The sequence below is a fragment of the Mytilus galloprovincialis genome, chromosome 12 (assembly GCF_965363235.1).
Source record: "Mytilus galloprovincialis chromosome 12, xbMytGall1.hap1.1, whole genome shotgun sequence".
In the NCBI taxonomy this organism is placed as follows: Eukaryota; Metazoa; Mollusca; class Bivalvia; order Mytilida; family Mytilidae; genus Mytilus; species Mytilus galloprovincialis.
In genome coordinates, this window is record NC_134849.1 from 23,013,206 (window position 1) to 23,039,118 (window position 25,913).

The 25,913-nt window shown below is 33.8% G+C and overlaps 1 protein-coding gene across 1 annotated transcript in view; it reads right to left on the bottom strand.

Moving 5' to 3' along the window:
• LOC143054507 (proton-coupled zinc antiporter SLC30A2-like) overlaps positions 1-25,913 on the bottom strand; it is a 45,503-nt gene that overhangs the window by 13,588 nt on the left and 6,002 nt on the right. The window contains exons 2-6 of the mRNA XM_076227535.1: positions 17,550-17,587; positions 7,800-7,907; positions 6,431-6,577; positions 5,378-5,531; positions 272-515 (exon numbers count right to left, since the gene is read on the bottom strand). Coding sequence (XP_076083650.1) covers positions 272-515; positions 5,378-5,531; positions 6,431-6,577; positions 7,800-7,907; positions 17,550-17,587 — 691 coding nt within the window. The remainder of the gene's footprint in view (positions 1-271; positions 516-5,377; positions 5,532-6,430; positions 6,578-7,799; positions 7,908-17,549; positions 17,588-25,913) is intronic.

The following is a 25,913-nucleotide window of genomic DNA, read 5'->3' on the forward strand; positions in this document are numbered from 1 at the left end:
AAACATTTTGCCTGCTAACCTCTACTTTTCTTTTTATGATTTTTTTTGTGAATTTTTTATGATTTTTTTATAGTTTAAAAAGCCATTTTTTTGTTCCTTCATTCAAATACAATCAATGTATATATCAGTCTTTTATTAAGCTTGAAAATTGAAAACATCCTTAAGTCACTATGAACATGATGAAGTGTTAAACCATATAAATAATATCTTACATATTGTAAGAAATATTAATTTATGTAAATCCGTAACTTCATACTTTTCTCTCTCTTACCTTAAAATATATCATAATAGCGGCAATCAGTACGCCAACACTTTGTATAAGATCTCCCATTACATGGATGAATGCTGCTCGTACATTTATATTACTTTGGTGAGAATGGCCACTGTGATTGCTATGGTCACCCTCTTCTACATCCTGGTTAATTATAGTTTTATAATTTTGTCGTGCAGGTGAATCATGGGAATGAGAACTACCTCCATGACTATGGCTGTGCTGATGTAGGGTTAACCCCATGCTAAAAATACATAAAAACATCAATGAAAGAGGATTCCTTTGTGTTATTTATAGTTTTATAGTTCTGTAATGCAGGTGAATCATGGAAATGAGAAATTCCTCCATAACTATGGCTGTGCTGATATAGGGTTAACACCATGCTAAAAAATACATTAAAACATCAACATGGTATGGGTGTCTTTCGCCATCTTGGATTGTAAATCAAAGAGCTACAGCGCTGAAGGCAGTTAACCAAAAACCAAGGCAAACGTAATTATGAAAACTATGGCAATGTTGCTTCAACACTAAACATTCATATATAGTACATTTATGTTTATCTAATGAATTAATTATTAAGGCAAATAATTTATATGTTATCAAGGTTTCAAAAGCAATGCATATATCAATGTATATCAAGTTTTTATGGTGAGTCTGCAGTGGTACAAATTCGCAATGATTGCAGTTGTTCTACTTGGTAGTTAACGTTGGTTTTAGTTGACTGCTAGTAGTACAAGTTGACTTAGTAAGAACAGTAATAGTATGAATGGACTGGTTTCCCTGGAAAGAAAACTGAGTTTGTGTTCTATAGTACAAAAGTTATGAGACACGAATCAGACAAATGTTCACTACTACAGGGATCAAAGGTGAGGTCTGACTGACCTGCCCGTAGTAAATGTGAATTTGTTATTTTGTCTCATACATGAATATATATGGTTTACGGGTAGGAATCTCGACGCTTTTCAACTTCTCAAACTGGAAGGGGTAGGGTGACCCTAGGGACTTCCCCTACCTTTCAGTTGATTTGTTATATTGTCCAATACATGAATATATATGGTTTAGGGATGGGGGTCTCATCGGTTTCAAGGTTCTCAAACAGGAGGGGTGGGATGACCCACAGGGACTCCCTCTATACTTAATCTGATTAGTAATATTGCCCATAGATGAATATAAATTGTTTAGGGATGGGGATCTCGACCGTTTTTAAATTCTAAAACAGGAGGGGTGGGGGTGACCACAGGTACTTCCCCTATATTTCATTTAATTAGATATATTGTCCCATACATGAGTATATATGGTTTAGGGGTGAGGATATTGACCATGTCCAAGTTCTCAAACAGGAGGGTGTAAAGTGACCCCAGGGACTCACCCTATATTCCATTTGATTTGTTATATTGTCCCATACCTGAATATATATGGTTAAGGGGTAGGGATCTCAACAGTTTTCAAATTCTAAAACAGGAGGGGTTGGGGTGACCCAAGGGACTCCCCCTATATTTCATCTGATTTGTTAAATTGCCCATACATGAATATATATGGTTTAAGGGTGGGGATCTCGACCGTTTTTAAATTCTAAAACAGGAGGGGTGGGGTGACCCACATGCACCGACTCTCCCTATATTTCATTTGATTTTTCATATTGTCACAAACATGAATATTTATGGTTGAGGGGTTGGGATCTCAACCGTTTCCAAGTTATCGAACAGAACGGGGTAGAGTGGCCTAAAGGACGCCACCTTTGTATATCATATGATTTGCTTACATTCAGGTATTATATAATATAGTTGCATTATTTGTGAAAATAAAGTAAGAAACTTCCAGCTACTTTAATTGACCCTTCAAAATTGAGAAAAAAATAACCCTTCAAAATTGCAGTAATATGTTTACACTTTAAAAACATCTCACATGCATTATCATCATTTATCACTGATGAAGAAAATTTATAGATTAGATATACTGTTCCCAGCTGTCACATTGTATTTGATTTTGACATTAAAATTTGTCAAAAAGTAATTTTGAGTGTCTGTATAAAATATTTTCTGCTTTTTCTTTCTTTTACATCTATCTTTTGGTTTTCAATTCTAGTGTTAATATTCATTTACCATGCATAGATGTATTTTGTCACCTGAATGGATTTGTCAGTAGTTGATCGCAAAAACACAGAATTACCCTTATCCGCTTCCGGAATCGGATCCGATATTGCAAAATTTTGTCTTCACGGCAGCCATTGTTATTGTGTTTACAATGTTGTTTTTGTCAATCAGATACGATTTTACACATTATTTGTCGGCGATTTTCTGTATAAAGCTAGCGGTTGAACAAAATGAACATCGCTGTCATGAGTTATAATGATGAAAATAAGTTTTTATATCGTTGATTTGGAGACTTTAGTAAAAAGGTTTGCAAAGATACTTCTTATTTTCTTTCAAGTAGAAGGTGACTCCGTCGAACGTAGCTAGAAACCAAGTCGAATTTCTGCCTGCAAAAGTGGCAGTTCGCGGACCTCAGAACACCGCTTATTTGCACCCCTGTCTCCAAATTGAAAAGATACAAAAAAATCATCTTGAAATTGCCGCCAACAGCATGAACAGTTGAACTAATAATATAATAGACTACTATATACTAAGTATTGATGACAAACAATATTCCTACGACTTTTGCCATTTGGGAAATCTAAACTACGTGTCTTAAGAGATTTTCGGCGATTAAATATTTCATACAATTGTTTTTTGACATCTTAGCCAAAAGCACACGTCAAATAAACTACACAAGGATTCCTAATAAGCACTACTTCTTATGTGTAACTTCAAAACTTTTGGATGAATCGACGATCATTTAAGGTTTTTCTGGTCATATTTTTTGTAATCCAGAATAAAAAGTATTTAAAAAGTGTTCAATTAGTTATATATAACATAGTAGCCAGCTAGATGATAACAATGGCAAGTATTTCACCATTTATTGGGTAGAATACAAATCTAGGGTGCTCGCATAATGCAGCTTAACTGATAAAAACACAGAATGCATGGTCCAGATTTTCGATCAAGTAAGCAAAATCTGATGCAGGAATGCAGATAACTAATGTGAATTTGCATTTAAAAAAACAAATTTATAAGATTATAACTTATAAATATTAATATGATTACAAGTGTTGATTATTCTGCTTGATTTTTAATATTTTTAATTTTGCATTTAAAGGGGAGGTTACTCTGAAATAGTGCATTTTCTGAAGGAATTTACATGGAATTTTGTTATTTTGTATTTTAGCCAGGAAAAACGCATTGTGATCCTATCTTTTCTTTTGATTATTCTCAAATCTTTTTCTAAAATCTAACTTCTCGTATTTTATTTTACAATTCTATCATTTAGTTTAGCTTCTAATCACATAATGTTGATTTTTTTCTTTAAAATATATATGCAAAATGTGTCATTTTGTCATGACCTGTAGCATGAGAAATAGTGCTGTGACCTATCATTTTCATGATTTTTTTTAACATATATCAATAGATACTACGTTTTGGCAAAGTATGAACAAATTCTATCATTTATAATTTAGACTCCCATACCATTTCTTTGCTAATAATATAGTTTAAGTGGAAATAAGGCACAATCATTCATATCTTGTGTTGGTATGTGTACAGAGGAAAAGAATCCAAGAAAAACAAAATTCCTCAAAACCCAGTGGCAAAATAATATGAATAACTAAGTTCTTTAATGTGGTAACACACATTTTGACTAAAATTAATTTGGCTTGTTTCATTTTCATGAAATCCTGACAAAATATCTGAATTGACCCTTTGACAAAAATATATAAATTTCTAAAAAGCTAGAACCAATTTATGCTGGAAATTTTCTAGATTTTTACAGAGTTATCTCCCTGTAGTGTATTGTATAACCTTTATCACCTTCTACTCCGTATTATTTCAAATTATAATAAAAAGACTTTAATATTTATAGCTGAGTTCTGAATAAATGTAGAAGCAGAAAAAATGTCAACAAAGAAATGCAGTCTAAAGTTTATCAAAATTCAGTGTAGAAAAAATGACTGACTTGGATTTGCTTCAATTTTTGGTGTTTTCATTCCCCTAATAAGCACCACATTTAGGCTATATCATAGCAACCAGTTTTCATTGGCGGAGGAAGCCGGAGTGCCTGGAGAAAATCTACGACCTTCGACAGGAAAACTGAAAATCTAGTCAATTAAGATTTGAGTCAAGTGTACACCAGCCGGGTTCGAAACTCACAACCTCAGTGTTGACTGGCTAGTGATTACAGAAGTAACTACTTAGACCACTTGGCCACTGAGGCCCCTCGACTGACTTGGAAATATGCTACTTTTTTTTGAAGTTTTATTCATTCTATTTCTTATTACTTCAAAGATAAGTAAAAATCTGTTAGCAAGACTATGCACAGTTTGTGATCCATATTCTACGGATTCATTAGTATTGGTGGGATACCAATTTTCATCTAGATTTCCAGGGTAAATGGAAACCATGAATTTAAATGTTGAACAAAGTATAATTTTTTCATAGAATTGTACATTGTTGTACATTGTTGTATGCAGACTTTAGCAAAACCATGAAATCAAATATACACGAAAATTCAATTGTTCCTCAATCCAAGAAAACTGACACCCACGAAAATAAATGAATCCCCAGTAGAGCCAGACATTATTCAGTATGGTTGAAGACTACTAATATCCTCTGGTTTTACTTTCATGGTGAGTTTCTGTCTGACCATTATTGATACCCCATATATATATTTTACATAATTTAATTTTTATTGGATCCAGTAAGAACCTGATATTCAGTGGTTGTAGCTTGTTGATGTGCTTCATTAGTGTTTCTCGTTTTTCTGTTATATAGATTTTATTAGACAGTTGGTTTCAATTTCCTGTTTGAATGGTTTTAGTCTTGTAATTTATCTAGCCTTTATAGGGTGCTGTTCAGTGTCAGCCAAGGCTCCGTGTTAAAAAGCCGTACCTTGGCCTATAATCACTATGGTTTACTTTTACAAATTATGACTTGGATGGACAGTTGTTTCATTGGTACTTATACCACATCTTTTTATATCTATCTACAAAAAATGTGTTTTTTACAGAATACTTACAATAAATTAAATGCCACGCCACAGGAAGCTATTATTAACATCACTGTAGCATTAATATCATAATCGTTAGATATCAACCTCTTGATGGCCATATAAACTACGATACCAGTTAACACCCACAGCATTAATATGGACGATAATGCACCTAAAATTTCTAAAAAAAAAATGAGAAAGAAATTTTAGAAAAATAAATAAAAAAATCTAAAAATTAGCAAAGAAATTAACTGACTAGTATTAACAAGCTAAAATGTGTTTGCAAAATAAAATGAAATTGCCTACCTACCTACCCTATTTTTTTTCAGCCATTAGCATAAACACATGTATTTTATTTTTGGCCTTAACTATACAATATAATTTTCATTAACCAATGTACATTATTCCATTTGGCGGCTTATGGTTCAAGGTTAACATCATTCTATGGTAGCATTTTGTTCAAGGTTAACATCATTCTATGGTAGCTTTTTTTCAAGGTTAACATCATTCTATGGTAGCATTTTGTTCAAGGTTATGGTTGATTTACTGAAATTGTTTATTATCTCATTATTGATTTTAGATATACATTGAGTCATAGACCCAATTTATTCTTTCAGTGAATATTCACTTGTGTTCTAATGTCTTTTGATTGAGTTGAGCCATTTCAATTGATATTTTACAGTGTGTCTTTCTATGTTGTGATGTTATACTATTGGTTCAGGTAAGGGTGAAGGTTGGTACCTATTAAACTGTTTAAACCCGCTGTATTTGTTTGCACCAGTCCTAAGTCAGTAATCTGATGTTCATTGGTTTTTGTTTGTTGATGTGGTTCATATGTTTCTCGTTTTTGAATATAGATTAAACAATTGGTTTTCCTGTTTGAATGGTTTTACAATAGTCATTTTTGGGGCCCTTTATAGCTTACTGTTTGGTGTGAGCAAAGGCTCCATCTTGAAGCCCGTACTTTTACCTTTAATGGTAAGCTTTATACATCTAATAACATGAATAGTGTAACATCACAACATAAAAAAAAGACACACTATAAAATATCAATTGAAAAATCTTATAAAAATGAGTTACCTGCTCTATACCACCCAAAGCTAAGTTTCTTGGTCGGTTGTCTCGAGGCAAGCAGCAAGGCTAACAAGCTCACCATAAAACTGGCAAAGTCTGTCAACAGGTGAGCGGCATCAGATATGATCGCTAAACTTCCAGCTATTACTCCACCTTATAAAACATTAAAAATAGAAACCAGTGAAAAAACTGGCAAAGTCTGTCAACAGGTGAGTGGCATCAGATATGATTGCTAAACTTCCAGCTATTACTCCACCTTATAAAAAAAATTATAAAAATAGAAATCTGTGAAAAAACTGGCAAATAGTAATTTTTTAGGGCCCTTTATCATGTTATATAACTTGCTGTTCAGTGTGAGCGAAGGCTTCGTTTTAAAGACCATACCTTGACCTATAATGGTTTACTTTTATAAATTGTGACTTGTGTGGAGAGTTGTCTCATTGGCACTCATACCACATCTTCCTTTATAAAGTCTGTCACCAGATGTGCGGGATGGGATATAATTGCTAAACTTCCAGCTATTACTCCACCTTATAAAACATCAAAAATAGAAATCAGTGAAAAAAACTGACAAAGTCTGTTAACAGGTGAGCGGGATGGGATATAATTGCTAAACTTCCAGCTATTATTCCACCTTATAAAACATTATCATGATTATGAAAATAGAAATCAGTGAAAAAACTGGCAAAGTCTGTCAATAGTTGAGCGGCATCGGATATGATTGCTAAACTTCCAGCTATTACTCAACCTTATAAAACATCAAAAATAGAAATCAGTGAAAACGGCAAAGTCTGTCATCAGGTATGATTGCTCATTTCCAGCTTTACTCAACCTTATAAAACATCAAAAATAGAAGAAAAGTGAAAACAGCAAAGTTTGTCACCAGGAGGGCAGCATCAGGTATGATTGCTAAACTTCCAGCTTTACTCCACCTTATAAAACATCAAAAATAGAAAAAAAGTGAGAAAAAAAACTGACTGCAGGTTAGTGGCCTTAGATACAACTGGAAGACTTCAAGCCACCTTATAAAACATTAAAAATAGAAATCAGTGAAAAAACAGGAAAAGTCTGTCTGCAGGTAAGCAGCATCACATACAATTGGTAAACTTCCAACATTTATTCCACCCTAATAAAACATTAAAATTAGGAATCTGTGCAATCAGTGAAAAAGTTGGCAATCAATGGACATTAAGACAATCATTAATGTCTTTATATTTGTTATGAGCAATTGAAATGCATTGATTGTCCAAAAAAAAGGGGGTCCAACCACCGGAACCTCCTCCGCCCCACCCCACCTCCACCCTGGCTCCACCACTGATTTATAAAATGATTTGTTTCTAGAACTTAGATCCAGACTCAAACCATAAAATCTTACCTATAATTTCTGCGACCATAAATATGAGACACAGCACACTAGCTAGAATCAACCTGTTCCTGGCTTTCTTGTCTACACCAGCTGTGCTTCGTAATGCATGACAATGGTCTGTAATAAAAATTGTTAAAATTCTGAAAAGTCTTAAAATTCTAAATATTGCGTTTTTTTTATTGTGATTGTTAAAGAATTACAAGTGAATTAGTTAACAACAAATTAATTTCAGAAAGGCTGCTTACAAAATAATACTGCAAATTATTGGGTCTATTTGACACATTCCCCATTTCTATTTTCACATTCTCAATTTTATTTCCACACCAAATAAACTAAATCTAATTGATTAAAGTATCTGAAATATGGACTTGACCACCAAAACTTAATCTTAAACATTCACTGATCCATGAAATTAGGTCGAGGTCAATTAAAAACTATACGGCGGGCATGAGGACGTTGCAAGGTACTGACATACCAAATATAGTTATCCTATTACTTATAATAAGAGAGAATTTAACATTACAAAAAATCTTAAATTGTTTTTCAAGTAGACACTGAACCATGAAATGAGGTCAAGGACATTACCATTGGACGTGTAACTGAGGGAAACTTCATAACATGAGGCATCTATAAACAAAGTATGAAGCATCCAGGTCTTCCATCTTCTAAATTATAAAGCTTTTAAGAAGTAAGCTAACATCCTGCTGCCGGATCACTATCCCTATGTAGAGCTTTCTGCGACAAAAGTTGCAAACTCGACAAAAACAGTGCAAAATTTTCTTAATAAAAATACAGAGTAAAAAATACTGTCAGCATAAACAGGACTTGTCTATGTGACCTCGAACTATTGTACTGTCAATGTTCTTAAGGCATCTAACTGGTGGTCTAATTAAAACAAAATTCTATTTTTTATAGGGAACTTTACCTTATCAGAATATCATCAAGATCTACCTTAAATAAGTTACCTGCCGAACCGTAACTCTAATGGTCCTTGATATATTTTTTTTAATTTTTGTCGACCATAGACTGATAGACTTGAGCTCCCAAATTGTCAAAAAATATCAATAGGACCTATAACATGTATAAGCTAAGGTTCCACTGCTACTGTAAAGTCAGAAATTATTGAATGCATTTATTATTGCGATTTTGTCATTTGAGACTAAAACGCAATTTTAATTCAAGGCCGTAGCTACCCTTGAGGCAAGTGAGGCAAATGCCTCACTAAAATTTCGACACTGATTATTTTTTTGATACAAATATATCAATATAATAGTCATTTGTTGTTCTGTCTCAACCTTAATTTCTATATAATTTGTCATCATTCCTTTTAAACTATTCTTCATGGATATAACTCAGCATCTCAACGGCCGGGTGATGTTTCTCGATAACATTAACCTAGTAATGATAATCATCATGGATCTCTGGTTACAAACAGGCTCTTGCAGAAAAGGAAAAGCGACACTGAAGGTAAAGAAGGAATAATTCTAGTAAACTAGTTTTTTTGTGAACAGAGTTTGAGTATTGCATATAACTTCATTAGAACAATCCAAAAACGATAAGTAGATTGACAAATCAAGTACTGGTCTTCGGAAGGGAGCAGTGCTGTCTGCGTATTCATTTTTTCGTTTAACCAACTCTGGACAAATCAAGTCATCGCAAGGGGGCAGTCCTGTCTGCGTATTCATTTCACGAACTTTTATCTTTCTCTTTACAGATAAATAAAATATAAATAATATGAAACATGCATGGATTAGTTTCTATCCATGTTTCTTTAACCTTAAAAATTGAAAGAATATCCAATATTCCAATTTGATATTATTGAGGAATGGTAGAACCTTATACACAGGATTTTGTCTTTACTTATTCGGGACTACGGAATTTCGGTTCTTTATATTTGGGGTTTCGGAATCGGACACCCCATACCCCTAACCCCTAAATTTATAGATTCTGGAACTAAAATACCACCAGCTATTTTCAGAAATAATTTGAAATTATGGACCTACATGTAAACATCAATCAAAGCCTTAAAGGCTGTAAAAGCAATTGCTGCCATGTTAATGTTTGGGGACTTTTATTTTTCATCCACATATATACAAGAATTAAACCTGACATGAGTGTTGTCTAGTTAAAAGTAAGAAGGTTTTAACTTTATATAAATAAAAGACTTTAGCAGAAAGTCATTTTTAATATGTTTTATATTTCACAAGGAGACAACACGTTTACCAGGCTAAAGTTGGGGTCAAATATACATGTGCTGAAACATATAACTCAAAAAGAAATCATCATGGATTATCCCCTGGTAGTGTTTGTAACTTCCTTGGCAATAATTTCCTTTATTGATTTAATTTTAACAATTTTCATTATTAATTTATATTTAACCATTAACACAAATGATTAAGTTAAAACATTTCAACTTTCCAGACGCAAATGTTAAACCAGATGCTCCGCAGGGCGTAGCTTTATACGACCACAGAGGTTGAACCCTGAACGGTTGGGGCAAGTATGGACACAACATTCAAGCTGGATTCAGCTCTAAATTTGGATTGTGATTAAATAGTTGACACAGCATAGGTTTCTGACACAGAATGAATGTGTTCTAATGAACTTAAAATTTTTGTTTTCTCTTAGAGCAATTCACTATGCTGTTGAATATTAATCCTCTCAAAAAAATGTTTGAAGAAATTTTCTTTTTTATTTATGAAATTTCAAATGAGAAATATTGATCCCAATTTTTTTAATCACATCCCCCTTTCCCTTATTCCAAAACTAATCTCAATTAAAATTTCTAATGGAGTTTGCAACAATAACTACTCATTTAAATACATCATAAAATATTAAGATGTAAAAAAACTGCTTGTTATCACTGAATGGTAAAGATTATTTTAATTTTTCAGTTGGTAGTAAAAAGTGAATATACATTGTATATTGTATATAACAAAGATTTAAGTTGATTCTGGACAAAGAAAGATAACTCCAATTAAAAAAAAATCTTGCTATTGCACAATATTTTGCAATTAGATATTTCTTGCTTACTATTCTGGACAAAGAAAGATAACTCTAATTAAAAAAAAATTTGCTATTTCACAATATTGTGCAATTAGATATTTCTTGCCATTGCGCAATACTGTGCAATTGAAAAGACTTGCTATTGCACAATACTTAATATAATAATTTTAGATCCTGGTTTGGACCAACTTGAAAACTGGGCCCATAATAAAAAATCTAAGTACATTTTTGGATTCAGCATATCAAAGAACCCCAAGATTTCAATTTTTGTTAAAATCAGACTAAGTTTAATTTTGGACCCTTTGGACTTTAGTGTAGACCAATTTGAAAACAGGACCAAAAATGAAGAATCTACATACACAGTTAGATTTGGTATATCAAAGAACCCCATTTATTCAATTTTTGATGAAATCAAACAAAGTTTAATTTTGGACCCCGATTTGGACCAACTTGAAAACTGGGCCAATAATCAAGAATCTAAGTACATTTTTAGATTCAGCATATCAAAGAACCTAACTGATTCATTTTTTGTCAAAATCAAACTAATTTTAATTTTGGACCCTTTGGACCTTAATGTAGACCAATTTGAAAACGGGACCAAAAGTTAAGAATCTACATACACAGTCATGACAGTTAGGTTCGGCATATCAAAGAACCCCAATTATTCAATTTTGATGAAATCAAACAAAGTTTAATTTTGGACCCTTTGGGCCCCTTATTCTGTTGGGACCAAAACTCCCAAAATCAATACCAACCTTCCTTTTATGGTCATAAACCTTGTGTTTAAATTTCATAGATTTCTATTTACTTATACTAACGTTATGGTGCGAAAACCAAGAAAAATGCTTATTTGGGTCCCTTTTTGGCCCCTAATTCCTAAACTGTTGGGACCTAAACTCCCAAAATCAATACCAACCTTCCTTTTGTAGTCATTAACATTGTGTTTAAATTTCATTGATTTCTATTTACTTAAACTAAAGTTATTGTGCGAAAACCAAGAATAATGCTTATTTGGGCCCTTTTTTGGCCCCTAATTCCTAAACTGTTGAAACCAAAACTCCCAAAATCAAACCCAACCGTTCTTTTGTGGTCATAAACCTTGTGTCAAAATTTCATAGATTTCTATTAACTTAAACTAAAGTTATAGTGCGAAAACCAAGAAAATGCTTATTTGGGCCCTTTTTGGCCCCTAATTCCTAAAATGTTGGGACCAAAACTCCCAAAATCAATACCAACCTTCCTTTTGTGGTCATAAACCTTGTGTTAAAATTTCATAGATTTCCATTCACTTTTACTAAAGTTAGAGTGCGAAAAGTAAAAGTATTCGGACGACGACGACGACGCAGACAACGACGCAGACGACGACGCCAACGTGATAGCAATATACGACGAAAAATTTTTCAAATTTTGCGGTCGTATAAAAACGGGAAAGAAATAAAATATCTTACAAGACATAAACATGTAAAGAATAAATGTATATTTCAGCTTAATAAAAATATTTTCATAATTTTACTTTGTCATCATTTTTAAAACTAAGTTCCAAACATTATTGCTCAGTTGATATGTGTCCTTCTGATGCGGTACGAGCACAGGCACTTCTTTCTATCCATAGGAAGGTCGATTATCCATATAAATAGTTTTATATATTGTATAGGGGCCAGCTGAAGGACGCCTCCGGGTGCGGGAATTTTTCGCTGCATTGAAGACCTGTTGGTGACCTTAATTCTGCTGTTGTATGTTTTTCTATGGTCGGGTTGTTGTCTCTTTGACAAATTCCCCATTTCCATTCTCAATTTTATTATACGAACAAGAACCAACAGCTCTACGTTGCTTTGATATTTATCAATTTTCAGGAAACATTGCGAAAAATGATCTTCAATATTTCGAAAACATGTGAAATAAAATTGCTAACACGGTGGACCGTCGAGTGTCAACAAACGTAGTAGACTTGTTCACTGAAAAGACGAGGATAATGGTTTCATCTGACATTTGTTATGCAAACCCAGTTTTGATCATGATATTTAAAAAGACGTACTTTTTTTCAAGCTATGTATTAATAAACTAGAAAATTCCAAATTCCAAATTGTAAATATCTCTTCATCTGGACCGACTTGGCATCTACTACGTTTGGACGGGTCCATTTCATTAGTAAGGTGATCGATAAATATTACGGAGTTTTGACAGAAAAGGAAAACGAACTTATTGTTATGTGTTTTCAACAAGGGTTGAAAATTAAAGACTTCTACAGCGGTCTCTCCTCCAAAGTTAAATGGCAGGGTGAATTCAGTGACAGCTTTAACATCCAACAAGGAGTTAGACAAGGGGGTATTCTATCAACCCACTTATATAAAATATTTGTGGAAGATCTTCTTAAAGAACTGGAAGAAAACTCATTAGGCTTTATATTAGGCACAATATACTGTGGCGCACCAACATGTGCTGATGATGTAGCACTACTGAGCTCAAATCCAGAAGAACTTTAGGTGATGCTTAATATTCTACAGAGATATGCAAACCAACATCAGTATACTATTCACCCGACTAAATCCAAAATTATCCACTATAGATCATCAAAAAATCCCGAGCCTTACTCCTGGAACATGTCGGGAAAGAAAATTTCTGCTTCTGAAGAAACGGTACATCTGGGTGTAAAACGAACATCTAGAAAGGAATGTGATATCAACATAGAGGATCGCATCAAATCTGCAAGAAGAACCAAGTATGCTCTAATGAACTCAGGTCTGCATGGAACCAACGGCTTAAATCCCAAAATCTCCGTTACAATATACAAAAGCTATGTATTACCTAGACTCTTGTATGGCTTGGAAGTCCTAACTCTTACCAAAACTCAAATGGAACTACTGGAAAAGTTTCACAAAGAAACTCTCAGATCAATTCAATCTTTCTCTAAAAGAACTGCTATTCCTGCCATTTATTTGCTACTGGGTGTCCTACCGGTAGAAGGAGAAATCCATAGAAAGAAACTGACACTCTTACATGCAATTCTGTCCTGTGACAACTCTAAATTAAAGGAAATTCTTAAAAGACAAATATCCGTCAATTCCGATAATCCTAAAAGCTTCTTTCATCAATCAATTTTACTGCTACAACAATACAACCTGCCAAACATTCTTGACTCCAGTATAAAACTTCCTTCAAAAGGTGTATGGAAAAAAATCCTGAGATCCACAATTAACAAATACTGGACCTATGAACTACAAGAAAAGGCAAAGTCAAAATCATCATTGAGTTCACTCAACACAACCATTTTAGAGATAGGTACTGTCCACCCAGTCTGGGAATCTGCATCACAGAGCTTGTTAGATGTACGGAAAAGCATGATCAAAGCTCGTATGCTCACTGGTACATACTTGGTACAAGCCGACAAATACAAATTTAGTCAATACAAGATAAATGCAACATGCCTGCTGTGTCAGAGGGAGGACGAAGATTTAACGCATGTCTTAACATTCTGTCCAGCTTTAAGGGAAACTCGTATGAAGTATTTCCTTCCTCTCAAAATCCTGGTCACAAATATCATAGGTTGCAAAGGATGGGAACAACTTTTTAACATTAACCAAAACATTGTAGCACTTTTGCTAGATTTCTCAGTTTTCCACAGTATGCAAAACCTCAGTAAAACCCAGAAGATGAATGTCGAGTCACTGACTAGAGACTTCTGTTACAAAATACATATCTGCCGCTTACAGCTTCTTAAGAACTTAGAAAACAAGTGAAATTCAAATGGAAATATGTGAATGCTAGGAATGATTAGTATAGACAATGTACTTTAGTAACTTTTGTACCTAAGCAATTTTTACTTTTTTACTTATGATGGACAAGTTGGGTTTTAGATTTTATGCCTCCAAACATGTACATTTTATTTTTCTAATCCTGTGAATATTTTTCCATCCCAAACTTATTTGTATTTTTATCTCTTAACCATGTTAACCTTGTTAACATCTCCACCATATGTACAGAGCACGTCTACTGGCCCTTTTTTACATTATTAATTTTGTCGATTATTTTTACCTTTTTTTGTTTATTTTACTTTTTAACCCTATTGTAATTAACTTTTAAAAATATAAAATAAATCTTTGATTAACCCACTAATGTAAATACTCCTGATTACCCATTGCGGGGTGTTCCTTAGATAGGAAGCTAATACACAAGAAAGAAAGAAAGACAAGGGTTTCGTTCCGCTAAATTATTTGCACAAATAAAGTTTGTCTATTTTTAGATTACAGATAATAATTTGACACTACGCATTAACCTGTGTAGTGATTTTGATTTTACGATAAATGTATGAATGAACGATAATTTTATGAATGAACAAGAGCACCTGACCTCTTAAAGAAACACAAATTAAACATAAAAAACCGTATTTATTAGGAGATAATTCAGTTAAATTTTCAATACTAAATCAACAACTGAAATGAATCCATATTTTGTTGAAACATCGTACGAACGGCGGAAAACGGAATCGCATTTATAAAAATGTACTTTTTTTCACTCGGAATTCTATGTTATTTAATAGTCAAACGGTTGACCCTTTAAATACAAAAATACATCTACAAGAACATATTCTGAAACTTCTTAAATCCAATAACTTTTTTTTAAAGTTTCAAGCTATGTATTGCATTAGAAAACATACATAGGTGTTAAAGAATGACTGACCAGGAGCCTGTTTAACAAAATACTATGGCTTGATCTGGGCGGAGTCTCTGATCTGGGTCACAAAGATGGCCATACGCGACGGCATAAAAGCAATTGCTTTAAAAACTCCATTCCAATTCCCCTGTACCCATATCATATATACTCTATAGATAGAATCATATACATTTATCTTATCTCATTCTATCCCTAGTTTGTCTACTCTTTGTCAGCATAAAAGCGAGTTTAATATTTTGTAACTGCAACTGTATGATGGTGCTTACAGGAAAGCTTAATTCCCTTTTGCAAACAAAACTGTTACTACCGATGCTGCTACCAAATTGCTGATGGAGAAAGGATTGGAAAAAGACATTGATCATTGTGTTGATGATAATGTGCTTCCTTTAGAAACACAGACTGCCCTAAAACGACTGAAAACTTGGAAAAGAGCATGCATGAGTGGCGAGAGATTGTGCGGGCTTGCCATGTTCATCGCGATAAGGATATCAGCACACCAAATTATGATTCTGAAACAATTTGACTGAACCGGCCATGGAAAAATTTGGCAAACTCTACTGAATCGATGTTTGTTCTATGTTCTGGCAGCAGACTCAAATCAGTAATATTTGGATGATTATCTTGCATATAAGTTTAAATAAAGTTGTTAAAAATTTGGTATTAGTAAAAGTCTTAAAATATAAAAAATTATATAAAAAGTGTCCAAATTCAAAACATTATCAAACTCTCTAAAAATGCCTAGAATGCAGGATTTTGCACCATTCATTTCATACCTTCCAAAAAAAAATTTGCCTCGCTTCGCTCGGCTCAATGATTTTGCCTCACTAAAATAAGATGCCTAGCTACGGTCTTGTAATTTTTGCGATATTGAGAAAAATCCTGTATAATTCATCTGAAAAATTGCAAAATGTGACTTTAAATTATTGCGATTATAACCCTGTTGCATTTTTAGCAATAATAAAAACATGGCAATAATTTCTGAATTTACAGCACCTAAACGTCTACTGAGTAAGAATTATAATCAAATGTGTACTTGTGCACAGTGACTATGATCATGACAGATGATACATGTGGAACTGGCTGGAGATTCTGAGATCTGTCCCATTTTTTGTTGCGTTTGTGTTGCTAGACCTTTGGTTTTATGTGTAGTGTTTCGACTTTTCATCTCTTTCCGTATTTTTCAACTTTTTTTAATTGGAACATTTTGTGTAACTTGTTTACCTGAATAATTCAGAAGTTATATTTCCCTGATCTGAGTATGGGATCATGATGAAGGGTATTTGAAAATAATACCCAGAATGCATAAGATAATGAAGAGTATTTGAAAATACTACCCAGAATGCATTAGATTCTGAAAGCTGCATTATCATGATGGAGAAAAGGGGACATGGAGAAGGATTAAATTATTCAAATTTAATACTTATGTTATCATATCTGTTTTTTTCTCAATGAGCAGTTTTATCTTTTTTTTCATAAATCATCTATATTAAACCTGGCAACATTTTCCTGTTTAGGTTGATTTATAAATAGATTCTGTAAATTCAGAAATTATTGTTTGCATTTATTATTGCAAATTTTGAAAAATGGACAAAACTGTGAGCCTATTTTTTGCTATTTCAGCAATATTATGCATAAAAATATATTAATCAAATATCACAGTTCTTATTATTACGATACTCACACTGTGAGTTACATTTATAAAGACCTACAAATGTAGCAATACTTAATTTACAGTACAAAGCAAGTTGATCTGTGAATTACTGCTCACTGATGCTACCCAGCCAAAACTGGATAATTTTTAATATTAATAAGTGAAAAAAATTAGAAAGTGTTTGGTAAACAGGAAGTTGCTGAGTGATGAACCTGAAAATGCATCACATCGTATAGCTGACTTATTTAAACCCTGAAACCAAATTTCAGATATCCTTATGATGTAGTTCCTGAGAAGGATGCAACGAAAAATATTCATTGGATGGACAGACAGACAGAGGTAAATCAGTATACCACACTTTTTTAAAGCAGGAGTATAAATATGTTTACTTTGACAAAAAGAAAAAGAATATTGATAAAGTTTTTACTGACCTCCACTCTCAGACACACTTCCAGATGGCAATGACAAACTGTAAATATGATAAATAAAATAGTGTTTATAGATTAAAATCATACATATATTATTACATGTTAAACAGAAGTCTCAGACTCAACAAAAATGTTTATATCTAAAGGAATATTAAATGAGTACATACTTTCTAAAATCATATAACATTTGTGCCAACAATTCGCCTTTTCAGAATCTAAAGGCCTATGGGTAGTGTCATTGTCCGTACAACAAAATGAAAATAACGTTATTTCATTGGTTGAATTTCAATTGTTTAGAAAGTGTTTAGCCAATCACAACATTTTGGTGTACTGTGAATTTTGAAAATACTTCCCAGAATGCATTAAATTCTGAAACAATAATTTTTCTAACTGAAATTATTCAGTCCACTTTTCATAATTATTCACACCTGAAACTGTACTTACTTTTTTATCTTGTTTAATCACCTATTTATATTCATATCCATTTGTTAAATAGATGTATTTTTATTTTTGGACCCCCAACAGTTATACAAAAAATGAGATAAAATCTATCTAATTCATATATAATAAAATCTATGAGTCAAGTATAAACAGTCTAACAAATTATGTAACAATATTTCTCTAATACAAGAATTGCAGCAATACACAATTTTTTTGTCCTTTATCTGTCCAAAGGGAAATAATCATAAAATTCAATTGCTGTTATAGTGTTAATTTATACTGTAGAAACATTAATTTTGGTTGGGTTAAAATTTCGTGGTTTTGTCTCTCTATAACATTTCATGGGTATTAATTTTGTGGTTTCCTATTTATGTATGTAATGTAAATGAAAGTGAAGCCTAGCAAATCCAGAAGTTTGGTGGTGAAAAATGGTAAAGTTAAGGAGGAAAGGTTTAAAATAGGAGATGAGATAATACCAACAGTCTCAGAGAGGCCAGTTAAGTGCCTCGGAAAATGGTTGAACAACGCCTTGTCAGGTAAGTTGAATGTGGAAGATACATATAAGCAGTTGGACGCCTGGTTAAAGGCAGTAGATAAGAGTTGACTACCAGGAAAGTACAAGGCATGGATTTACCAGCATGGGATATTGCCTCAATTGCTGTGGCCACTTCTTGTGTATGATGTACCAATGACAACGGTAGAGGGAATGGAAAGAATATCAAACAGTTACTTACATAGTTTCAGCAGTGTGGGCCTATACAGTTTAAGAAGCAAGTTACAGCTACCACTCAAGTCAATCACTGAGGAATTCAAGGTGACCAAGGCTAGACAACATCTGACGTTAAAAAACAGCAGGGATGAGAAAGTACGGTCAGCAAAAGTAGAAATAAGAATTGGAAGGAAGTGGTCGACAAAGAAGACAATAGAAAATGCTGAGTCACGATTAACACAGTGAGATAGTTGGCAGAGTTGCAGTTGGAAGACGGGCTGGATGTTACACCTACAGCAAAATGGAGAACAGCAACATTGGGAGAAATAAGACACCTGGTACAGAAAGAAGTACGATCAATGGAAGAAGAAAGTAGAATGGTAAAGGCAGTGAGCATGAAGAAGCAGGGAAGCTGGTTAAACTGGAAAGGAGCAATGCAAGACAGCAGAAGTTAGGATGGAATGAGATCTGAAAGAATGAGCCACATAGGTTGCAATTCAAGCTGAAGTCAGTATATGATGTATTGCCAAGCCCATCTAGCAACATGAGGATTGATAGATGACCCAAAGTGTGTTCTTTGTGGTAAACAGTAAACTCGGAGCATATATTATCTTCATGCTCGAGTGCTTTGAAAGACGGGAGGTATACATGGCGACACGACAAGGTATTAGAGACACTAGCAGACACCCTAGAGAGAAACATCAGGTAGCCAAGGAAAAACAAGGAAGAACTTACTTTTGTCAATTTTGTTAAGGAAGGAGAGAAAGGACAGAAGAAGAAGGTGGAAGGAAGCGGTTTACTGGTAACAGCAACTGATTGGCAAATGTTGGTGGATCTGAAGCAGAAGTTACAATTCCCACCACAGATTGCAGTAACAAACCAGAGATCTGACATCGTCATTTGGTCCGCCTAAACAAAACAGGCAATCCTGCTCCTGAACTAAACCTGCCATATATAGGAAGAAAGAATAGGAAATGCCAATGAAAGAAAGAGATTGAAGTATCAAGATCTACTTGCAGAATGTAGAGACAATGGATGGAGGGTTTGGTTATTTCCAGTGGAAGTGGGAAGCAGAGGGTTTGTAGGACAGTCTATGTGGCGAGCATTGAGAGCACTTGGTATTGTTGGAGGGGAAAGAATTAAGCTGATTGGTAACTTGTGTAAAGAGGCAGAGACAGCATCGATGTGGTTATGGAGAAAAAGGTCAGAACCGTGGAAGCAGCAAGAGTTGTTGTCCATTCGTTTGATTTGCTTGAGCTTTTGATTCATCATTAGAGAAGGGACATTCTGTTTGGAATTTTCCTCTGAGTTCAGTATTTTTATTATTTTAGTTTTCACAAGCTACCATCAAGCTACCATCAAAAGCTGTATAAATCTAAAAATAATTCCAGTTTCAGAGCAAATAGGGGGGAAGGATCTTTATCAGGACTATGGGATCGGGTGTTTTTAGTCTCAGGATTTCGGGATCGATCCTTTCTGGATCCGGGAATTCTTTTTTCAAATTTTTCGGAATGGCAGGATTTAAATTTCTTTAAATTCTGGACCTCAGGATTTCATGTTTTTAAGTCCTTAATTTCAGGATTAGGACCCCTCCTAACCCTAATCCCCCCCTTAAATATTGAAACATTTGGAAAAGTAATTCAGCTTTACCTGTTAAACATTGGAATCATTCTCCTGAACTTTTTCCAAAAATATTTAAATAAACTTGCATAAGTTAAGCAATAACAATATCGGTATGATCCTGTTATCATGGTTATATATATATTATGATATTTTTTCACAATCTGATTAAAAAACAGATCTTCAGTGTTCAAGCCTTGCTGTCTTATAACAATTATGATTTAAAGAACAATCTCGTTTTAGCACATGCAATTATGACCCGACAATTGTTTGTTCAAAGTTCACATTTAGGATTTTGTATATTTTTATAATGTTATCTTTTTATTATTATTCCGAGTCTTCATTGCGTTTCAATAATTATTAGTTTGTTGTATTTTACCCGACAATTGTTTGTTCAAAGTTCACATTTAGCATGTTTAGGATTTTGTATATTTATATAATGTTATCTTTTTATTATTATTCCGAGTCTTCATTGCGTTTCAATAATTATTAGTTTATTGTATTTTATACTATTCAAAAGATACTTGTATTTTACACTTAACTATAATCCTTTCATTCAGATTAATTATCAAAGATTTATATCCGTCTTTATGATAAAAGGTTCTGTAACAAAGAATATAGATAATTTGACACTAAGTGATAACTGCCGAAAGCAATTCTTGACAAACTTATACGAAGCATGTTTTTAATCCCTAATCCCCGCTTTCGGCAAAACGCGAATTATTATTTAATAAAAAGATATATGATTGGTACATTTTCCGCATGTCAATCAGTCTTTTGAATTTGTGTTTTATATTTGTGTTTATGTTGTTATTCAGTTATGTTTTAAATATATGGATGCGAAATAAATATGAATACTTTCCAGCGACTTAGACTTTATCTAAGCTACCGCTAGTTTCCCCTGAAACTAAGGAATATGACAGAGGTGACCAACAACCTGGTCATACAATGTCGACACAATTCTTGCGTTACTTGTAAATGGAGTAGTTTTAATTGTTCATACTTTTTATCCCATGCAATGTCGACACAATTCTTGCGTTACTTGTAAATGGAGTAGTTTTAATTGTTCATACTTTATAGCCCATGCAATGTCGACACAATTCTTGCGTTACTTGTAAATGGAGTTGTTTTAATTGTTCATACTTTTTAGCCCATGCAATGTCAACACAATTCTTGCATTACTTGTAAATGGAGAAGTTTTAATTGTTCATACTTTTTAGCCTATGCAATGTCAACACAATTCTTCCGTTTCTTGTAAATGGAGTTGTTTTAATTGTTCATACTCGGAGTGATGTCATATCAGACTATCTTGTTGCAGATCAACATGGTGTTATTAATCGTTTTTTTAATTTTCATCAAAGTACAGTAATGCTATATGCTTGACATTCTTAATTTACATTGCTGATCTTTGACTTAATGGACTGATAATAATTTATAATAATATTTTGCACCCTCCCACAGACGAACTGACACTATTGTTAGATTGCAATAGGGGTCGGGGATCTTTAAATTAAAATCTCATTTTACAGATAATAATATTGAGGCTGAGGCTAAGAATACAAACTGGACATCTTATTTACTGAGGCTAGGAATACAAATGGGACATCTTATTTGCTGAGGCTAGGAATACAAACAGGACATCTTATTTGCTGAGGCTAGGAATACAAACAGGACATCTTATTTGCTGAGGCTATGAATACAAACAAGACATCTTATTTGCTGAGGCTAGGAATATAAACAGGACATCTTATTTGCTGAGGCTAGGAATACAAACATGACATCTTATTTACTGAGGCTAGGAATACAAACAAGACATCTTATAATTTACTGAGGCTAGGAATACATACAAGACATCTTATTTGCTGAGGTTAGGAATACAAAATGTACAAACAGGACATCTTATTTGCTGAGGCTAGGAATACAAACAAGACATCTTATTTGCTGAGGCTAGGAATACAAACTGGACATCTTATTTACTGAGGCTAGGAATACAAATGGGACATCTTATTTGCTGAGGCTAGGAATACAAAGGGGACATCTTATTTGCTGAGGCTAGGAATACAAACAGGACATCTTATTTGCTGAGGCTAGGAATACAAACAGGACATCTTATTTACTGAGGCTAGGAATACAAACAAGACATCTAATTTGCTGAGGCTAGGAATACAAACAGGACATCTTATTTGCTGAGGCTAGGAATACAAACAAGACATCTTATTTGCTGAGGCTAGGAATACAAACAAGACATCTAATTTGCTGAGGCTAGGAATACAAACAGGACATCTTATTTGCTGAGGCTAGGAATACAAACAAGACATCTTATTTACTGAGGCTAGGAGTACAAACAAGACATCTTATTTGCTGAGGCTAGGACTACAAAGGGGACATCTTATTTGCTGAGGCTAGGAATACAAACAAGACATCTTATTTGCTGAGGCTAGGAATACAAACAGGACATCTTATTTGCTGAGGCTAGGAATACAAACAGGACATCTTATTTGCTGAGGCTAGGAATACAAACAGGACATCTTATTTGCTGAGGCTAGGAATACAAACAAGACTTCTTATTTGCTGAGGCTAGGAATACAAATGGGACATCTTATTTACTGAGGCTAGGAATACAAACAAGAAATCTTATTTGCTGAGGCTAGGAATACAAACAAGAAATCTTATTTGCTGAGGCTAGGTATACAAACTGGACATCTTATTTGCTGAGGCTAGAAATACAAATGGAACATCTTATTTGCTGAGGCTAGGAATACAAACTGGGCATCTTATTTGCTGAGGCTAGGAATACAAACAGGACATCTTATTTGTTGAGGCTAGGAATACAAATGACATCCTATTTGTGGAGGCTAGGAATACAAACAAGACATGCTAGGAATGCAAACAGGACATCTTATTTGCTGAGGGTAGGAATACAAACAAGACATCTTATTTGTGGAGGCTAGGAATACAACCAGGACATCTTATTTGCTGAGGCTAGGAATACAAACAAGACATCTTATTTGTGGAGGCTAGGAATACAACCAGGACATCTTATTTGCTGAGGGTAGGAATACAAACAAGACATCTTATTTGTGGAGGCTACGATTACAAACTGAAAATCTTATTTGCTGAGGGTAGGAATACAAACAAGACATCTTATTTGCTGAGGCTAGGAATACAAACAGATCATCTTATTTGTGGAGGCTAGGAATACAAACAACAAGACATCTTATTTGTGGAGGCTAGGAATACAAACAGGAAATCTTATTTGCTGAGGCTAGGAATACAAACGGGATATCTTATTTGCTGAGGCAAGGAATACAAACAAGACATCTTATTTGTGGAGGCTAGGAATACAACCAGGACATCTTATTTGCTGAGGCTAGGAATACAAACAAGACATCTTATTTGTGGAGGCTAGGAATACAACCAGGACATCTTATTTGCTGAGGGTAGGAATACAAACAAGACATCTTATTTGTGGAGGCTAGGATTACAAACTGGAAATCTTATTTGCTGAGGGTAGGAATACAAACAAGACATCTTATTTGTAATGTTTGTGGAGGCTAGGAATACAAACAGGAAATCTTATTTGCTGAGGGTAGGAATACAAACAAGACATCTTATTTGCTGAGGCTAGGAATACAAACAGATCATCTTATTTGTGGAGGCTAGGAATACAAACAACAAGACATCTTATTTGTGGAGGCTAGGAATACAAACAGGAAATCTTATTTGCTGAGGCTAGGAATACAAACGGGATATCTTATTTGCTGAGGCAAGGAATACAAACAGGACATCTTATTTACTGAGGCTAGGAATACAAACGGGATATCTTATTTGCTGAGGCAAGGAATACAAACAGGACATCGTATTTACTGAGGCTAGGAATACAAACTTAAGTAATGGTTAATATTTTACCTTAGTTGTACTTGAAGTTCTTGATCATTCCTTTATCAATATAGCAAATATGTTTATACAAAATTAAAGACAATTACTGCATTAATATCTATTTACAGTTGTATCAGTATACATGATAATATGAGCAGGGGTTCAAATTAGTGGTGGTCCGAGGTCCGCGGCCTTCCACTTTTGCAATTGGACCTTTGTTTTGGTTACTACATATGCCTGAAGGACCTTCACTATGAAGGAAAATAAAAATTAACTTTGCCAACCTTTTTCACCAAAATTTCCAAACAATCTCAAAATTTATTTTCATCTTTATTTTTCATGACAGTGATGTTCATTTTGTTCAACCGCTAGGTTTATACCAAAAATCGACAACCAGTAATGTGTAAATCCGAGCAAAATCATATTTGACTGACAAAACAACATTGAAAAACAATGGATGCCATAAAACCGGAAATGCAAAAAATTACAAAAATTAGGGCGAATAAGGGTTATTCCTGGTTAGCCGATTAAATACAAGGAAAAAATAAAACTTTCAGGCAGGGGACAAAATACTACATCTATGATGATGAAATATAAACACAAGAATTGAAAACCAAAAGATATACTTCTGAAATGAAAGAAAAAGCAGCAAATACATGTATTTTATACAAAAACTCAAAATTACTTTTAGTTCACACATGTTCATGTCAAAATCCAAACCAGATGCCCCGCAGGGCGCAGCTTTATACAACCGCAAAGGTTGAACCCTGAACGGTTGGGGCAAGTATGGACACAACATACAAGCTGGATTCAGCTCTAAATTTGGAATGTGATTAAATAGTTGACACAGCATAGGTCTCTGACACAGAATGAATGTGGTCTAATAAACTTAAAATTTGTTTTTTGCCTTTGAGCAATTCACTATGCTGTTGAATATTAGTCCTCTCAAAAAATGTTTGAAGAAATTTTCTTTTTATTTATGAAATCTGAAATGAGAAAAATTTACCCCCCCCCCCCCTTCAATTTCTTTTTCACATCCCCCTTTCTCTTATTCCAAAACTGATCTCAATTCAAATTTCTAATGGAGTTTGCAACAATAACTACTCATTTAGGTACATCATAAAATATTAAAATGTAAAAAAAGGGCTTGTTACCACTAAATGGTAAAGATTGTTTTAATTTATCAGTTGGTAGTAAAAGTGAATATACATTGTATATTGTATAAAACAATGATTTAAGTTGATTCAACTACTATTCTGGACACTGAAAGATTACTCCAATTGAAAATTTCTTGCTATTGCGCAATATTGTGCAATTAGATATTTCTTGCTATTGCGCAATACTGTGCAATTGAAAATACTTGCTATTGCACAATACTGTGCAATTGAAGATTTGCTATTGCACAATACTGCATGTGCAATTGAAAATGTCTTGCTGTTGCACAATACTGTGCAATTGAAGATTTCTTGCTATTGTTGAATACTGTGCAATTGAAAATTTCTTGCTATTGCACAATACTTAATATAATAATTTTGGATTTTGATTTGGACCAACTTGAAAACTGGGCCCATAATCAAAAATCTAAGTAAATGTTTAGATTCAGCATATCAAAGAAGCCCAAGAATTCAATTTTTGTTAAAATTAAACTTAGTTTAATTTTGGCCCCTTATTCCTAAACAGTTGGAACCACTCAAACACCCAAAATCAATCCCAACCTT